General features: G+C 40.7%; 1 protein-coding gene across 5 annotated transcripts in view; it reads left to right on the top strand.

Moving 5' to 3' along the window:
- ATP10D (ATPase phospholipid transporting 10D (putative)) overlaps positions 1-17,983 on the top strand; it is a 107,450-nt gene that overhangs the window by 69,532 nt on the left and 19,935 nt on the right. For 4 of the 5 annotated variants that reach the window (XM_073342121.2, XM_073342120.2, XM_073342118.2 and 1 more), the window contains 7 exons: positions 2,230-2,315; positions 3,967-4,073; positions 4,863-4,994; positions 7,035-7,162; positions 7,346-7,598; positions 12,146-12,366; positions 15,021-15,209. In XM_073342121.2, coding sequence (XP_073198222.2) covers positions 2,230-2,315; positions 3,967-4,073; positions 4,863-4,994; positions 7,035-7,162; positions 7,346-7,598; positions 12,146-12,366; positions 15,021-15,209 — 1,116 coding nt within the window. The remainder of the gene's footprint in view (positions 1-2,229; positions 2,316-3,966; positions 4,074-4,862; positions 4,995-7,034; positions 7,163-7,345; positions 7,599-12,145; positions 12,367-15,020; positions 15,210-17,983) is intronic. The other variant, XM_073342122.2, reaches the window with a different exon arrangement.

The following is a 17,983-nucleotide window of genomic DNA, read 5'->3' as shown; positions in this document are numbered from 1 at the left end:
GCGCGCACGCGCGCACACACACAGAGAAACTGAGCGGGAATTGTGGCCATGCCACTCTTTACGCCCTTGTACAGGAACGCAAGGAGATATAGGGCATGTGCACGGCTCTAGCTGACACTGTTGTTCAAAAGTATCTGATCTTGTGTGCTTAAAGCACATGCACACCTTGAGTGGGATCCACACTGACTGCAACATCTAACAAACCACAGTTCCTGTAGAACAAGTAACAATTTCTATTTAAATTAACTCTAAATAGGACATACTTAATCTGCAGTAACTGTCTACATACAAAAAGAAAAGGAATAGTAGTGACACCTTAGAGACTAACCAATTTATTTGAGTATAAGCTTTCGTGAGCTACAGCTCACTTCATCGAAAAAGCTTATGATCAGATAAATTGGTTAGTCTCTAAGGTGCCACTAGTACTCCTTTTCTTTTTGCGAATACAGACTAACACGGCTGCTACTCTGAAACCTGTCTACATACAGACTCACACCAAAATAACTAAAGATATGAATTAAAACAGATTTAGTTAATTTGGTTCCAGTTTGTGGGTAGATGAGCCCTGATTTTCCACAGCCTTGTACCTTGTGGAATAACTTACTCCTGTGCAAAGTGAGTGTAAAATACTGCTGATCAGAATAGTAGCATTTTACAGCCACTTTGCACTCATAAGAACATAAGAGCTGCCATACTGGGTCAGACCAGTGGTTCATCTATCCCAGTATCCTGTCTGACAGTGGCCAGTACCAGAGCTCCAGGGGGAGTGTACAGAACAGGGTAATTTTGGAGTGATACACCCTAGTCTTCCACTCCCAGATTCTGACAGTCAAAGGTTTAGAGTTGCTCTGAGCGTGGCGTTATATCCCTGACCATCTTGGCTAATAGCCATTGATAGACCTATCCTCCAGGAACTTACCTAGTTTGCTTTTGGGTTTTTTTTGTTTTTTTTTAAATCCAGTTATAGTTTTGACTATCACAACATCCCAGGGCAATGAGTTCCTCAGGTTAATTGAGCATTATGTGAAAAAGTACTTCCTCATATTTGTATTAAACCTGTGCCTATTAATTTCATTGGTGACCCTATTTTTTTGCATTGTGTGAAACGGTAAATAACACTCGCTTCTCTGTTCACTTTGTCCACACCATTCATGATTTTATAGACCTCTATCATGTCCCCCCTTAGTTGTCTCTTTTCTAAGCTGAACAGCTCTAGTCTTTTTAATATCTCCTAATGTGTAAATAAACAAGGAGCAGGGCAGAGGAGAAAGAAGCCCTATATATTTAATTATTTATATTTATAAATGACAAGAGGCGCCTATCAGAGGCTCTAGGCATTTCTGACAGTATGTCAAAATTAACAGCAGGCCAGCAAGGTATGTGTAAATAAGAAAATACCAAGCTTAGATTTCCTACGTTCGAACTCTGCCTGTGGATTTATATCTTAGCCTCAGGGTTGGCATCCTCTATCGATGGAAAGAAGTCTAATGTGAGAATTCAGGGTTCTTTGAAACCCTTAATTATGAAGAAGATATTTCAAATAAAACCCATGAGTTGTAGACTTTGAATTTGACAACCTGAGTCTAATACTCTTTCTTTAAAGAATAGCTGACATGTCAAGGAACTCTTTTGTAAAGCATTCTACTGAGAAAGCATTCTATTTCGATATCAGAGGCCAGATTTTCAAAGCTGCAGAATCTTCATGTATCCCATTAATTTCAGTTGGAATTGTGGGTTCTAAGTACTTCTGCAAAATCACATACACTTTTCCATAGTACTTGCCAACTTTCAGTCTTTTTTAAGAAGGGAATTTTCTCAAGGCAGTAACTGTTTGTTTGTTTGTTTTTTGCCATTCTGTTGCTCAACTGCTCCTGCTTATTCATCACTTGTAGTTCTTGTTCTCTGCAATAATCATTTCTCTAGCACTAGTTAGGCTTTGTCTACACTAGAAAGTTTTACTGGCAAAACTTCCCTTCTGTTGGTATAGTCTACAGCCCGGTTGTGTCGATGAAGCATCAGCAGTTCATCTGATACATCCAGGGTTTTATGTTGGCTAGGCAATCTCTCCATTCATCTTGCATTCTGATTTATCAAAATACCTGCTTTTCCACGTTGCAATACTTGCTATTATGAACTACTGCAAAGTCTGAAACTGCTGCTGTGAATTAATAATTTTTGTAAGCTACATCATTCCTTGTCTGAATTTTATGTTCTTCCCTGTGAATATAGGTCTCTGAAATTGATCCAGAGAAGTTTTCAAGTAGAATAGAATGTGAAAGTCCTAACAATGACCTCAGTCGATTCCGTGGCTTTGTGTAAGTAGGCTTAGGGGGAATTTGCCATTTGTTACGGTAATTTGGCTCATTTGTTGAAGGCTTGTAATGTTTACTTTTTAAAACACCTTATATTTAAATCACATTGTCCGATTCTAGTTGCACCCTTAAGTTTGTGTGCATGGTTGAGAAGACCTGGAGCTCCAAAAATGCTTTCTGTACCAAAGCTTGTGAATGGCGGAGGCTCCTTGATTAATTTTTGTTAGAATGAAATTTTCAAGCGCCTAGTTTATATTGTAATTCACACTGGTACCTTCTTTTTTCAAAATGGCTCTCTTATTTGTTTTTAATCATTTGTGATGCCTGCAATAATGCTTTCCCTAATACTCATTCTGGACCGTAGTCTGAATAGAGAGACAGTATTGTCTAATGGTGAAAGACTGGAACTGGGAACGAAGAGGCCTGTGCTCTATTCTTCAGGGTTAGTTTACCCTGAAAAGGCTTTGCCAATATAGCTATAGCAGAAAAGCCCTCTAGGGGAGACACAGCTTATGCCAGCAAAAGGAGTTTTTTGTCAATATAGTTAAACCAGCTCTTCAAATGACATAAGCTGTGCTAGCAAAAGAACTCCTGTTTCGGGTATAACTGGTATCTGCCTGAGGGGAGTGGTTGCCAGCCTAGCTAGATTGGTTAAGAGTGTGGTATTTTTTCTTGTATTCTTTATGCTCCTAACCAACATGGCTAGACCAGCAAAACTCTGTAGTGTGGACCTGGCCTGACTCTGCCTCTCGCTTGCTGTGTGACCCTAGGCAACTTGCTTAACTTCCCTGGGATTCAGTTTTCCCATCTGTAAAATCTCCTTTGTAAAGAGTTTGTGACATCTGTGTGAAAAGCACAGTTTATGGTGCAAAATATTTTTTAATGCAAACTATTTCCATTTTAATTTTGAAACTTGCTGTTTCTATGGTGCCCCTTCTCTGCCCTCCATAGCATGGAGAATAAAAATTATAAATGAGAGAAAAGGAGGGAAAAACATAGATTGACTATCTATGTTATAATTAACCTGCTTACAACACCGTTAATGTAGCATTCTGTCTCCTAGTATTGATAGGTCCTAACTGTGTATTAGCCACGACCTTGGTCCATTTGACAGCCTAGGATAGAGCGAGGCTGTAGAATATTTTGGGGACCCTGCTGTTAGGTCATTTCTGCACTACAAGGTGGGGATCATGTTTTAACAGCTGTCAAGAGGGGCCCAGGTTCTACTCTGGTTCCTAAGCACAGGTTTGATTGAGGCATAGCTGGGGCTGATACCATCAGAGTTCCTCCCCAGTATACACATGTAGTATGAATTGGGATGTGCTGGGTTGAAGTGTCTGCTTTCCATTCTTAGTGTTGGTCCTGAGATCGCTATGTTGCCCTTTTGTAGGATTTTCTTCTAATTATGCTGCTGCCAAACCGTTGACTTGTTAACTTGTGAAATCTCAGTATAAACCAAGAGAGCATGCGTGTCCAGATTTTCAAAAGAGATCAATATGTTCGGTGCTGAGCTTTGTTGAAAATCTGTACGTGTCACAATGGGAGTTGCTGGGTACTGGGCGAAAATCTGCCCCAAGGTGCTTTTGAGGCTTGGTTGCTATAGATTCTGTGGGAGGCTCTGGCACACCTGTTAAGTAATGCACTGTGTTTGCAGTGAACATTCAAACAAGGAGCGAGTGGGCCTGAGTAGAGAGAACTTGCTGTTACGAGGATGCACAATCAGAAACACAGAAGCCGTTGTGGGCATTGTGGTGTATGCAGGTTAGTGGACCGGGGGCTTGCACTGATTTTCATGCAAACATGAGTTCTTCACGATTTCCTTTTTAAGTTGTATTTACCTGATTTGAGAAACAGTACGGTTCAGGCACTGGTAAATGGGAAATAGAGCCGTTTACCTTTAGATTGCCACTTTCAGTCTAGCACTGGGGAGTAGTATCTGGAAGCATTGCTAATGGCTGTTCAGTAGGCTATGTGAAATAAACTGGTTTCTGTCTTAGAGCTTTATGCTGCTGTAATATGTGAGCACAGATAAGTGATCTCAGTTCAGTTCCATGTGAACGCGTCCCCCCTCCCCACCCTCTCCACAATTAGCACTGATTAGTAGTTGCCTCAAAATAGAGTCCAAAGAATGTGATCGGCATATTGAGACTGATGCCATGTCCTTCTGTTTCAGGATTGAGGTTGTGCTGTTATTGCCTGTCCTGTGTGTATTCTTTGACAAAGGACAAGTCTCCAGAGCAATCAGTCTGGCCCCTTTAGCAAGCACTACAGTTCATATTTAGAAAGTAATAACCCACCTTGAAGTGCAACTTCTGTTAGAAAGAATGGAAAAGTATACAGGGGGCCAAACAAAACAGAAGCTTTTCTTCTTAGAGCAGAATTAACCGATGCATTGTATTAGCAGATAATTGCTTTACTTAAGTTTAGAACTCCAGTCCAAATACTAATTAACGCATGCATCCAATTTTCTCAGTCTTTCAGGGATGTATTTGAGTTTTGGTTTGAATATCTGCCATAGAAGGAAAATTAAACATTTATTGTGTGTTACAGGTCATGAAACCAAAGCAATGCTGAATAACAGCGGCCCTCGTTACAAACGCAGTAAATTGGAAAGGAGAGTGAACACTGATGTCCTTTGGTGTGTTCTGCTTCTGATTTTAATGTGTTTAATTGGTGCTTTAGGTAAGTAAAGTGTAAGGATCTGCAAAGTAGTATTTTTGTTTGTTTGTTGTCTCATCCACCCCCTTTTTCTCTGCAAGTTTTTTAGTGCTTTATTTTTGAGGTTGTCAGTGCGATGGGATCTAGGAATAAAATAATAGTCTGACTCTTTCAGGAAGCATACTCTTTGCCCAACAGTAACTGAGTTAAGAATGAAGAGTGATCTGAAATAAATTAATATCAACTAGCTAAATTTCTTGTATACCTAGTAGGCCTAGGCCAGGGGTGGGAAAAGTATGGGCTGGATCTGGCCCCTCAGGGCTTTGGATCCGGCCAGTGGGATTGCCACCCCCATGGTGCCACGGGCTCTGGGAAGCAGCCAGCACCATGTCCCTGCGGCCCCCTCTGTGCGCTGCCCTTGCTTGTGGGTACCTCCCCCGAAGCTCCCATTGGCCGGGAACAGGGAACTGCAGCCAATGGGAGCTTCGGGGGAGGTACCCACAGGCAAGGGCAGTGCGCGGAACTCTTTGCCTTCCCTCCCGCAGGGACCACAGGGATGTGGTGCCAGCCGCTTCCCAGGGCGGTGCAGGGTGGGGCCAGGGCCAGGGAAGGCAGGCAGGGAGCCTGCCCTGGCCCCAATGCATGCCGCTGCCACCCCGGAGCCGCTCCAGGTAAGCGGTGCTGGGCCGAAGCCTGAACACCTCCTGCAACCCAACTCCCTGCCCTGAGCCCCCTGCTGCACCCCGCACTCCTCCTGCACCCCAACCCCCTTCTCTGAGCCCCTTCATACACACCACACCCCTCCTCTGCCACAACCCCTTGCCCAGAGTCCCTTCCTGCACACCGCACTCTCTTCCACACCCTGTACCCCAACCCCCTGTCCCAGCCCTCCCTGCAATTTCCCCACTCGGATGTGGCCCTTGGGCCAAACGATTTGCCGACCCCTGGCCTAGGCATTGAAAGTTGAAGATTGAGGCTTATCTGTGCTATGAAATGTGCCACCGTTTTCAGGAAATCTTAAAAACAGTTTTTAACTCCCACAGTTACACTGCCTGTATGGATGAGGTACTGGTGTCTAGCTCACTTCTGGGTGCAATTTAAAGTGGTTCCATAAATAGTTTAGGTCCCAAGCTCCTCAAAAGCTGCCTCTCTCCTTGTGTGATACTTCATCAGCTGAGCTGCATACAGTGCTTAAGTTCACAGTCTCTTGTTCTGTTCAGAGAGGCCTGGAGGAAGAATATTCTCAGTGAAAGGCCTTCAACTTGGGATCGTGCTTCCCCAGCTGGTCTTCCATTGACCTTACTGGTAATGCTGCAAAGCTCATATTTCCTCCTAAGTCCTTTTCTGGGAAAAAAGGCTGACAGGATGGTATTGGATGGAGAGTCTAAGTTTGCATGGGTTTTGGGGGAGTTTATATTTTGGACATTGGTTAAATTTAATACTTGCACTCAGCTGCCTGTACATTTTATTATCCAAATAAGCCAGTTTGTAAAAAATTTACTGAAACACTTGAGACGCTCTTAGTCCTGGAGTACATTGGTGGTACAAGTTTTTAAGGTTGGATTTTTAAAACCATTTTCTAACAGCCAGTGTTGTAATTGAGGCAGGACCTACTTTTTGCCCTCATTGTGCATATTAAGTAGCCTGGATAAGCCATGGTTTACAAGCTAGAGGTGTTGCCCACACAAGCTCCTGGGAGGTACTTCATTGTTGGTATTTTCCAGAAATAAAAGAAAAATCCTTTGAAGCTTATATTAACTGTATCTTTCTAACATTCCCATTGGATTGCGGATGAGTAGTTAAATAAATAATCAAAGTGCTACTTGCCCCTGCTCTTCATGCAATCCTATGGCAACCTTCATTCATGAATTAGAATAGGCAAAGTGAGAGGAGGAGTTTGTTTTGATTAACTCTTTCTTGAGAAAAACCAAAAAGCTGAAGTCTAGTTGTTGTTAGGCACCAGGCTTTAAACCTCTTCCAGTTTTTGTTCAGCTTGACACTAAACTATGGGCCAGTGTATGTACTACTAACTCTTTTTTTTCTTTCTTTCTTTTTTTTTAAAAGGTCATGGAATTTGGTTAAGTAGCTATTCGGAGATGCCTCTTTTTAATGTCCCTGAGCCCAGTGGAAAATCCACTCCACCAGCATTAGCAGGGTTTTATATGTTTTGGACAATGATCATTTTATTACAGGTAACTTCACCTTAAACAGAATGGGCCAGATTCTGCTCTCATTTACGCTCGTGTATATCTGGAGTAACTCTTTTGACTTCAGTGAAGTTACTTTTATTTACACTGGTGTAACTGGATCAGAATTTGGTTTCATAATCATCAGATTATCTAGCTGCATGTAATCCACTCATTTTATTTTGTCAGGTCTTGATCCCGATTTCTCTCTATGTTTCAATCGAAGTTGTCAAATTGGGACAAATCTATTTAATTCAGAATGATATTGACTTGTACCATGAGAAAACTGACTCCACTATTCAGTGTCGAGCGCTGAATATCGCTGAAGACTTAGGTCAAATCCAGTATATCTTCTCTGACAAGACTGGAACCCTCACTGAGAACAAAATGGTTTTCCGGAGATGCAGCATTGCAGGACAGGAATATTGCCATGAGGAGAATGGTAAGGAATGAAATATTAAGGCAACATTCATACCTTCTTTATTCTTGCAGAAGTTGAAAGGTTTGATAGGGTAGAGTGCATGTCAAGTCCATTTGGCAGACCCATGCACAGTAGCATGGAGAAGCGGGAATGCAGGCTAACCCTATTAGCAACAGTGCTTCTGCCCTATGTGTGAACTGTGGAGTGTTATCCATGCATTGCCTTCTGTGCTAAGAATCTTGAGAACTGTGGTGAGTGAGCTAGTATGCAGATAGTTATGTTTCTATTCACTGTGCTGGAGAGAAACTTTTTTCTTTTTTTTTTTTTTTCTTAACTGGCTGACTGAACTTCACTGGAATTCAATCACTGCGCTCTGCCTCTCTCCATGAAATTTTGGAAACTCTGTCACTGGGAAACTGCAAATAATCTTGCCTCTTTTTTTTAAGTAGTGAGCCAGGCATAATATCTTCACAGTATTTTAGGGTGCAGCTGCCCAGTTCATCACCATGGTAGAGACATGAAAATATCCTACCTCACTCCATGGAGCATTGTTTTAGGCCTCAATTCAGCATGTGGGTATTTAAAAGCACAAGTGAATCCCACATGCTGGATACAATCCCACTGAAATTGTATGCTTAAATTTAGCCACATACTTATATGTTTTGCTGTGTCAAGGCCTTAGTGACTTCACTAATGTTAGTGCACAAACAAATTCATCTGCACGCATAGCAGATATGTAGTAATTTGATGAACTGACATTCAACTAGCAAAGACCTGCACTTCTATTCTAGCATGCTTTGTTTAGAATGCCTGTAAACTGGCGTATCACAAATAGGTGGAAGTATTATTAACTTAAATTTAGAAACCCATGTACTGAGTTATGAACGCTCTGTGTCCTATATATGAGTGACATTCTGTATCTAGCTCTCAGTAGCCTATTAATTGCCCACTGGGAGTCAAGTTTTTTTATTAGTGGCTTTGTATTTTTAAAAATGCATAAACAAACTATAGGATGCAACTCTAGACATAGGAGGAAGTTATATACAACATCACAGACTTTTCCACTTCATTTGATCATTGGTTAATTTAGCTGTCTGGCTAAGTTGGATCAAAAATACAGAAATATAATATATTTCAATCACTTTGTGCAGGTACTATTAGATAATACTGCTCACCGCAGAAATCTGCCATTTAATCAGTAGGCAAGGCCAATGTTCCTTACTTGATCAAAGAGGATTGAACCAAAGTGAGATCATGATAATACATCCTTAGTAAAACTAGTGGTATTCACAATATAGTGTTTACTATTGCTGTGATTGATGTAACAAGAAAAGGAGTACTTGTGGCACCTTAGACTAACAAATTTATTTGAGCATAAGCTTTCGTGAGCTACAGCTCACTTCATCGGATGCATTCAGTGGAAAATACAGTGGGGAGATTTATATACACAGAGAACATGAAACAATGGGTGTTACCATACACACTGTAACCAGGGTGATCACTTAGGTGAGCTATTACCAGCAAGAGAGCTGCGGGGGGGGGGGGGGGGGAGGGAGTGAGCCTTTTGTAGTGATAATCAAGGTGGGCCATTTCCAGCAGTTGACAAGAACGTCTGAGGAACAGTGGGGGGGAGGGGATAAACATGGGGAAATAGTTTTACTTTGTGTTATGACCCATCCACTCCCAGTCTCTATTCAAGCCTAAGTTAATTGTATCCAGTTTGCAAATGAATTCCAATTCAGCAGTCTCTCGTTGGAGTCTGTTTTTGAAGGTTTTTTGTTGAAGTATTGCCACTTTTAGGTCTGTAAAACTATTTCCCCATGTTTATCCCCCCCCCCCCACTGTTCCTCAGACGTTCTTGTCAACTGCTGGAAATGGCCCACCTTGATTATTACTACAAAAGGCTCACTCCCTCCCCCCGCGCTCCTGCTGGTAATAGCTCACCTGTGATCACTCTGGTTACGGTGTGTATGGTAACACCCATTGTTTCATGTTCTCTGTGTATATAAATCTCCCCACTGTATTTTCCACTGAATGCATCCAATGAAGTGAGCTGTAGCTCACGAAAGCTTATGCTCAAATAAATTGGTTAGTCTCTAAGGTGCCACAAGTACTCCTTTTCTCTTTGCGAATAGAGACTAACATGGCTGTTACTCTGAAACCTGTCATTGATGTAACAGTTCGTTATGCAAACTAGATACACCACCTAGTGGTCACATTGAAAGAGATTGATCAGTTTATCAATGTTATGGAAACACACTTGATTAGAAACCAGTTTTAAAAAATAATTTCTGCATAAATTTTTGAGTAGTGTATGGAGTAGATACAATAATACTGGTGATTCCCTTACATTTCACATATGCACAAATTTAGAAGAAAGTGGGGGCAGTAACAGATATTAAAAATATGAAGAAAACTTCCATCAGCTTCCAATTTTTGAACCCTCATTAAAACAATAAAAAAATGTAAATAGAGAAAGTACACTGAAAAGCTAATGAAATAATAAAAAAGTTTTAAGAAGAAATAAACTGATGACTATATAGTACATATCAGAAGTCATTTGTACGGCAATAGCACCTAGAGGCTGCCTGTCAAGGATCAGAGCCCTCTAGTGCTAGTTGCTGTACATCCACTAGTCATTTTCTGTGTGTGGGCTGGTCTGTTAGTATCACCTTAATAAAATGCCATAATGTTCGCTATAGTTCCAGTTGTTTCATGTTGTGCCCTGGTGGCTGGGGGTGGGTCATGTATTTATCGATGGTGACATTTGAATACAAAAACAGTGTAAATACAGCATGAAGAATCCTAGGGACAGTTTGTTTTCATTATTTATTTATTTGTTTAAAGGATTTGGAGGGGACCCACAAATTGGTTAATTTTGTAGATGCAGCTTTTTAGAACATTGCACAGGATTTTTATTCACATATCTCCTGTTTTAGACAATAGGAGTTGCATTGCAGAAACCCAGTGGAATCGTTGGGTATATGCCACTTAATCTATGTGTATACATTTGTGCTTATTAATATACATAAACTCTCATTGCACAGGATGCAAGAGTCAAGAAGCACATAATTGTGTTGATCGCAGTGGCTGTGTTGCCTTATAATGCTCTTACCATAATAATCTTGTAATGTGCTAAGTAGTCTCAGTGTCCTCTGTGTCAGTACTACTGCTCTCTGGATCAATATCACTGGCACGTGCTTTGATGCTGTTATATGTGGTGCAGGAGGTGAGGGACTTCACCTGAAGTCTTCTGTATTTCATAGTTGGAGCAGTCATGATAACAGGTACCAGAACTTTGCACTGGAGGTAATGAGGCCCTAATACAAGACCCTATTGGAGTAGCGCATTTGTAAGGTCACTGATTTCAGCCATACTTCCCTTCAGTTACCACATTTTATTTTATAAACCATGTGACATCTTCACAAAACTGTTATTTGTTCCTGTTGCAGAAAATATCAGATTATGAAAACAAACATTTTTGGTGGATGAAAACTATGACTAGTAGACATGTCTTTTACTAGAGATTTCCTTGCACTGTAGTTGCGTAAGGAAGAGTGTCAGTGGAAGGGCATGTAACACAGACAATCTTCTTGAAAAAACTGTCTCAGCTTTCAAGTGAACGAGTTGTGTGTCTCGTAATCTCATAGACTTTAAGATCAGAAGGGACCATCATTATCATCTAGTCTGACCGCCTGTAGTCTGCAGACCACCTTCACATGATTCAGATTAATTTCTGGAATACATACAACATGAGGGCAGCCATTTTGAATATTACTCAGTTCCTTCCTCATACCTTTATCTTTACCGCTTCCCCGGTTCCCTAGGTTCCTGCAGCCTGAATCCTTTCCTCCAGTATTTTGCCATCATCCGTCACCTAGGCTGTCTCCTTCCCTGGTTTGGCTGTTTCCCTAATAGAGGCTATTGTTGTCCACAGTTTGAATTTTTAACTTAGAGCCGCTCTGTGATATGTGAGCTCTTATTTTAAAAAAATATTTTTTTCTCTATTCGTATTGAGGCAAAGGAGATAATAGCCTGAACCCTCCTTTCCAGGTTGTCTCCATGATCAGTGATGCCCCCTGGGAGGAGTTTGGAATCATCAAAATGCCAAATTTGGCAAATAGGGACTATGGTCTCCTAAACTGGGGGAAGGAGAGGATTTTATTTATACCTGAGGGTGGGAACAAGACCTCCCCCACATGACACATGACACGCATGATTCAGGTTTTACTGACCAGTTATTGTACTGATGAGACCAGCTTTTCAGTTGTAAAAATTGATAAATCAAAAAAGTTCTTTTCTCAAACAGATGAACTTCAGGCAGGATTCACAGAGCCCTTATTAAAAGTGATACTTGTGCTGCCAAACCAGTGTCCATGTGATCAGTGTGTTGGCTGTTTTGTTTTGCTTTTGATTAAATTATATGTAATCCATTTTTACACACATGTACACAATTCCGTGTTTTAAAGTTCATATGTCAGGCTTCCACCTGATGATTTGAGCTTGTAATATTGGACAAATGAGGGATTCTTCTTGGTGGCTGAAATGTGATTTCCCCCTCTCATTAGCCAAGAGGCTGGAATCCTATCAAGAGGCTGATTCAGACGATGAAGATTTAACAGATGCTCTGTGTGGTTCGTTGAGCCGCATGCCAAAGCAGAAGGTGCACAGCTGCAGGACAGTGAGTCGGCCTTTGAATCAGCTGGCTGGTAGCTGTTCTGCCTTAGGAGAGAAAGATGGAGTCAGTAACATTCCACACTCAAGACATGTAGCTTTCAGCAGCCCCATTGTAAGTATAACTTGATGTCTTTTGATCTTAAATATCTGAAGTAACTCATGAAGACATTTGATTCTTTTTCTTTAAAATTGAATAGATCATTTTGTCTTATCTGAAATCCTTTGTTTTCCTTCAAAAAGAACTGAAAAAGTGCCTCCCCACAGCTGTAATTTTGTAATTGATATGTTTTTAAATGATGGCAAAAATAAAATGTGGATTTGCAGCTTTTAAAGCGAGGCCAGAATTGAACTGGGAGCATGAGGTGTTCATTCATGGTTATCCCTTTCTAGACTGTTCACATAAAGCTAGAGGAGAAGGATAGTCTAATGGTTAGGGTAACAGATTCAATTTTCTGTTCTTCCACAGACTACCAGTATGACTTTGGACAAGTTGCGTAGCTTCTCTGTGCCTCGGTTCCCTACCTGTAAAATGGGGCTAATAGCACTTCTGTACCTCACTGGGGTGGTGTGAGGATAAATGGGGGTTCTCAAACTGGGGGTTGTGACCCTTCACGGCATCACAAGGTGGTTACATGGGGGTCGCAAGCTGTCAGTTCCATGGGGCTGACAGACCTGAACTCCCATTAAATTAAATTACTCCCATCCCCGTTTTTAATTTGTAAGTGGGGGTCACACTCAAAGGTTTGCTGTGTGAAAAGGGGTCACCTATACAAAAAGTTTGAAAACCCCTTGGATAAATTGTGAGTTGCTCAGATGCTACAGTGATGGGTGCCAGATAAATACCTAAGATAGCTAGATCAAAGGGCTTGCCTATGAAGCAATTGTTTGTTTGATGACATATATTTGATACGCACAGTGTGTTATGCCTGGCAGTGCATAAAAACACTTAAAAGTGTTTTTAATGTTTGTATTAGATAATGCAAGTGCTACTAAATAATTCAGATCACCAGCGCGTCTGCATTGAATCTTGCTGGCATAATTCCACGAGCGCACCAGCTGAAATGAATAAATCAAATGTAATCAGCATTTGCCGTGTTGCTTTGAGAGGGTTTTTAAACCTTATAGGTGTGGGTAAGCAGTATTCCAGCCTAATGCACCAAGTTTTGGGGGCAAAAATGCTGCCTGCACCATGTATGTCCTTTATAAATGAGACTTAAAGTAACATTAAATAGGTGGTGGCTCAGTTTTATTTAATTTCTGCTGAAGTGCTCATGAGTAAGGCTAAGATTTTGTCGCTGTTATTTTTAATAAAAGTCACGACAGGTCACGGGCAACAAACAACATCTCCAGTGAGCCCATGACTTGTCTGTGACTTTACTAAAAATAACTGGGGGGCAGAGCTAGGTACGGGGAGAAATGACAACTGGAGTCATGGGGATCGGGGGGTGGGGGGTCCGAACAGGCTGAGCCCCACAGCCACAGGGCGGGCTCACAGACCCGGCTCCGGTGCTGGCTGCAGGGCAGGAGTACACAGTCCCAGCTCCAGCCACAGGGGGAGGGGTGGTGATGGCCCTGGGAAGCTGCGGGGCAGGGGCACGCAGTCCCGGCTGCCTCCCCTGCTGGAAGCCACAGGGCAGGGACGCACGGCCCCCACTGACAGCTGAAGCTGAAGAAGTCATGGAGGTCCAGTAAAGTTCCGGAATCCGTGACCTCTGTGACTCAATCATATCCTTACTCATGAGCTAATGCTTGTGAAGACTGCATTCTGTCTATGTAGATATGAAATTCACTCTATGCAGAAGGTTAGCACAAGGTCAAGGCACATTCAAGTCCCACTTACATCCTGGAGTACATAAGTGGCACTTTGCCTGGCGCTGGCCCCTCTGAATTGGGGTGAAGATCATCCCCTGTGAGAAATATCCAAGTTCCGAATGCGGCATATCCTACCCCTTTTCTCTGCAGATGCAGGAGGAGGGCTGGTAGCAAAAGAATTCTGGTATGCAAAGGGATGGGGGAACAATTTAAAGGTTTACCCTCATGAAATTAGGATGGTGGGGAAGTGGAAATCTGTGTTTAGGGTTCAAAATTAACAATGCTTATGCAGGAAAAAGACCTGGGTATCAGTGGCCAGCTTCATGAAGATCTCTACTCAATGTGCTGCTGTGGTTAAAAAAAAAAAAAGACAACAAAATATTAGAATACACTAGGGATTAGGATAAGACTTCCGGGGGGGCACATTATAGTCTGCCTATTGAATAGGTTCTTAAATCTTCCTCAAAGCATCTGGTGCCAGCCATTGTTGGAGACAGGATACTGGTCTAGATGGACTGTGTCTGATCCAGTATGTCAGTTCCTATGGTGCTATGAATTATCATGCACTGAAAACTACCAGTGTTTAAGGACGTGCTCCTACAAAGTGTTGACGACACCTGTGATATGCTGCATATATCAGGGTGCTCTCCTCTCTCCCAGAAGTGCTCCGCATCTAGCAGGACGGAGCCTTTGTTAGCAGGAGGACATTGCCCAAACTTCTCTAATCCCTCCATGTTATAAACTGTAGTAGGTTTTACTTTTTCAGTTTTAGATTAACTTCCTTGCAGCAGCTGCAGGAGGAGTTTGGGGAGTGATTATTCTATTTATATGCACTTCTAAGAGTACTCTATTCATTGTAAAGTCTTGCAACACTGAAACTGTCTTGTGCCAGGAACCACATCAGGCCTTTTGGAACTATATGGTAAAAGGATATCTATTTTATTTAATCAACAGGAAACTGATGTTGTTCCAGACGCAAAGCTCATGGAGAAATTTAGTCAAATTACCTGTCATTCATATGCGCAATCAGAAGAAACTGACAGAGAGCCATCCTTGGAGACAGTATACATCACTGACTTCTTTCTTGCTCTGGCAATTTGTAATACTGTGGTAGTTTCAGCTCCTAACCAACCACGTCAAAAGGTAAGGAAGAAAAATCGGCAACTCAAGTAGTCACGCTTCTGGCTGCTGCAGCATATTACAGCTTTTCATGTGTTCCCTATAGTCTTGTTTGCATGGGGAGAAAAAAAGGCACTGCCATTTAAAAGTGGTCATTTCCCCCTCCATTGGTTTGCTGTGTTTGCTTGAAGGAAAAGAATGATTGTACAGTTGAAACTGAACAGTCCAGTAAGTTAATGCATAATATACAGCTAGCAAAAGTTTCCAGTGAAGTGCGGCTTGCCTTGAATACTTTATACTACGGGTGTCAATTAATTAACTCAAAAAAATTAATCGCAATTAAAAAATTAATTGCAATAAATCACAGTTTTAATCGGACTGTTAAATAATAGAATACCAATTGAAATGTATTAAATATTTTTGGATGTTTTTCTACATTTTCAAATATATTGATTTAAATTACAACACACAGTACAAAGTGCACAGTGCTCATTTTATATTATTATTTTTATTACAAATATTTGCACTGTAAAAATGATAAACAAAAGAAATAGTATTTTTCAGTTCACCTCATACAAGTACTGTAGTGCAATCTCTTTATCATGAAAGTGCAATTTACAAATGTAGAATTTTTTTTGGTTACATAACTGCACTCAAAAACAAAACAATGTAAAACTTTAGAGCCTACAAGTCCACTCAGCCCTACTTCTTGTTCAGCCAGTCGCTAAGACAAACAAGTTTGTTTACATTTACGGGAGATAATGTTGCCCTCTTCTTATTTACAATGTCGCCAGAAAGTGAGAAAAAGCATTCACATGGCACTTTTGTAGCTGGCATTGCAAGGTATTTACGTGCCAGATATGCTAAACATTCATATGCCCCTTCATGCGTCAGCCACCATTCCAGAGGACATGCTTTTATGCTGATGATGCTCATGTTGTTCATTTTAAGAACACTTTCTGTACAGATTTGACAAAACGCAAAGAAGGTACCAAGGTGAGACTTCTAAAGATAGCTATAGCACTCAACCCAAGGTTTAAGAATCTGAAGTGCCTTCCAAAATCTGAAAGGGACAAGGTGTGGAACATGCTGTCAGAAGTCTTAAAAGAACAACACTGATGCGGAAACTACAGAATCCAAACTACTAAAAAAGAAAATCAGCTTTCTGCTGGTGGCATCTGACTCAGATGATGGAAGTGAACATGTGTCTGTCTGCACTGCTTTGGATCGTTGCCGAGCAGAACCCGTCATCAGCATGGATACATCCTCTGGAATGCGGGTTGAAGCTTGAAGGGACATAGGAATCTTTAGTGCATCTGGCACGTAAATATCTTGCGACACCGGCTACAACAGTGCCATGTGAATGTCTGTTCTCACTTTCAGGTGACATTGTAAACAAGAAGCAGGCAACATTATCTCCTGCAAATGTAAACAAACTTGTGTGTCTGAGTGACTGACTGACCAAGAAGTAGGACTGAATGGACTTGTAGGCTCTAAAGTTTTAATTGTTTTGTTTTGGAATGCAGTTACGTAACAAAGAAAATCTACATTTGTAAGTTGCACTTTCATGATAAAGAGATTGCACTACAGTACTTGTACGGGATGAATGGAAAAATACTATTTATTTTATTTTTTACGGCACAAATATTTGTAATAAAAATACATATAAAGTGGGCACTGTACACTTTGTGTTCTGTGCTGTAATTGAAATCAATATATTTGAAAATGTAGAAAACATCCAAAAATATTTAAATGGTATTCCATTATTGTTTAATCGTGTGATTAATTTGTTTAATTGCTTGACAGCCCTACTTTATACTTACTTTTTTACGAGAGGGACTCTAAAATTAAGTTGGATTTGCCATTTTTACTGTGTTCTATTCACCAATAAGATGTCTGGTTTTAATACCCCATCCAGTATGAAAAATGTGGTGTATAGCAAACCGTAACTGCCTCCTGGCATTACTACAAAGCTAGGGAGAGCCTGCTGTTCCGTTTTGTACTGTAATAATAGTAATAACTAAAACATACCTAGCGGCTGGAACACATTGCTAAAGCACAACAGCTATTTTGTGGGTAGTGATCTTCCTCTTTGCAGTAATAAAGTATCACTTTATGTTTGTAACTGGAACTCGTTGGTTTTTTTTAAAAAAATTAAATTGAATTTATCCTCTGAGTAACCTTATTTTAGAAAAGGCTAGGGTTGAACTTCCCTCAAAAAGCATGTGATGACTATAAGTAAATGACACTTAATTGAAAACTTGTGCCTCCTGCTAAATGGCAGGGTTTCAAACTTACAATAGGGTGCAGATCTTTAGAGTGTCATATCTGTGAATTTGGCTTTGCTGCTGCATTCAAAAAATTGTTGATGGGAAAAAAATAGCTTATTTTCCCTAAGCAATAATACAAAAAACTCCTTTCCAATCACCCTAACCTAATTCACACATGGAAAATACACTATAAAAATTTTAAATAGTAAAATACATTCCATAGTTCTTTTAGAGTTTTTAATTCTTCAGGGTGCTTTATAACCACAAGACATTAGCTGTTTGCAGTAGATTGTAAGCTATTAACTGTAGTACTGTTCTTATCAGTGTCCAATAGACTAAACCGAGCATTTTGTATTAATATTTTCTATGTAAGTCCAAATAATAAGAAAAGCGCTTCTAAAGGATTTTATTTCTAAAAGCTATTTTTAGGTGATTGTCACTTTTTTTGTGGGGCAGGTTTAATCCTTGCACTCATCTGACTGATTCAGAATAAGCAGAATAAAACTTTAAGTCCATTTTCTGTGAAAT

This window comes from Lepidochelys kempii, chromosome 4 (genome assembly GCF_965140285.1).
Source record: "Lepidochelys kempii isolate rLepKem1 chromosome 4, rLepKem1.hap1, whole genome shotgun sequence".
Lineage (NCBI taxonomy): Eukaryota > Metazoa > Chordata > Testudines > Cheloniidae > Lepidochelys > Lepidochelys kempii.
This window is presented reverse-complemented; position numbering and strand designations above follow the sequence as displayed.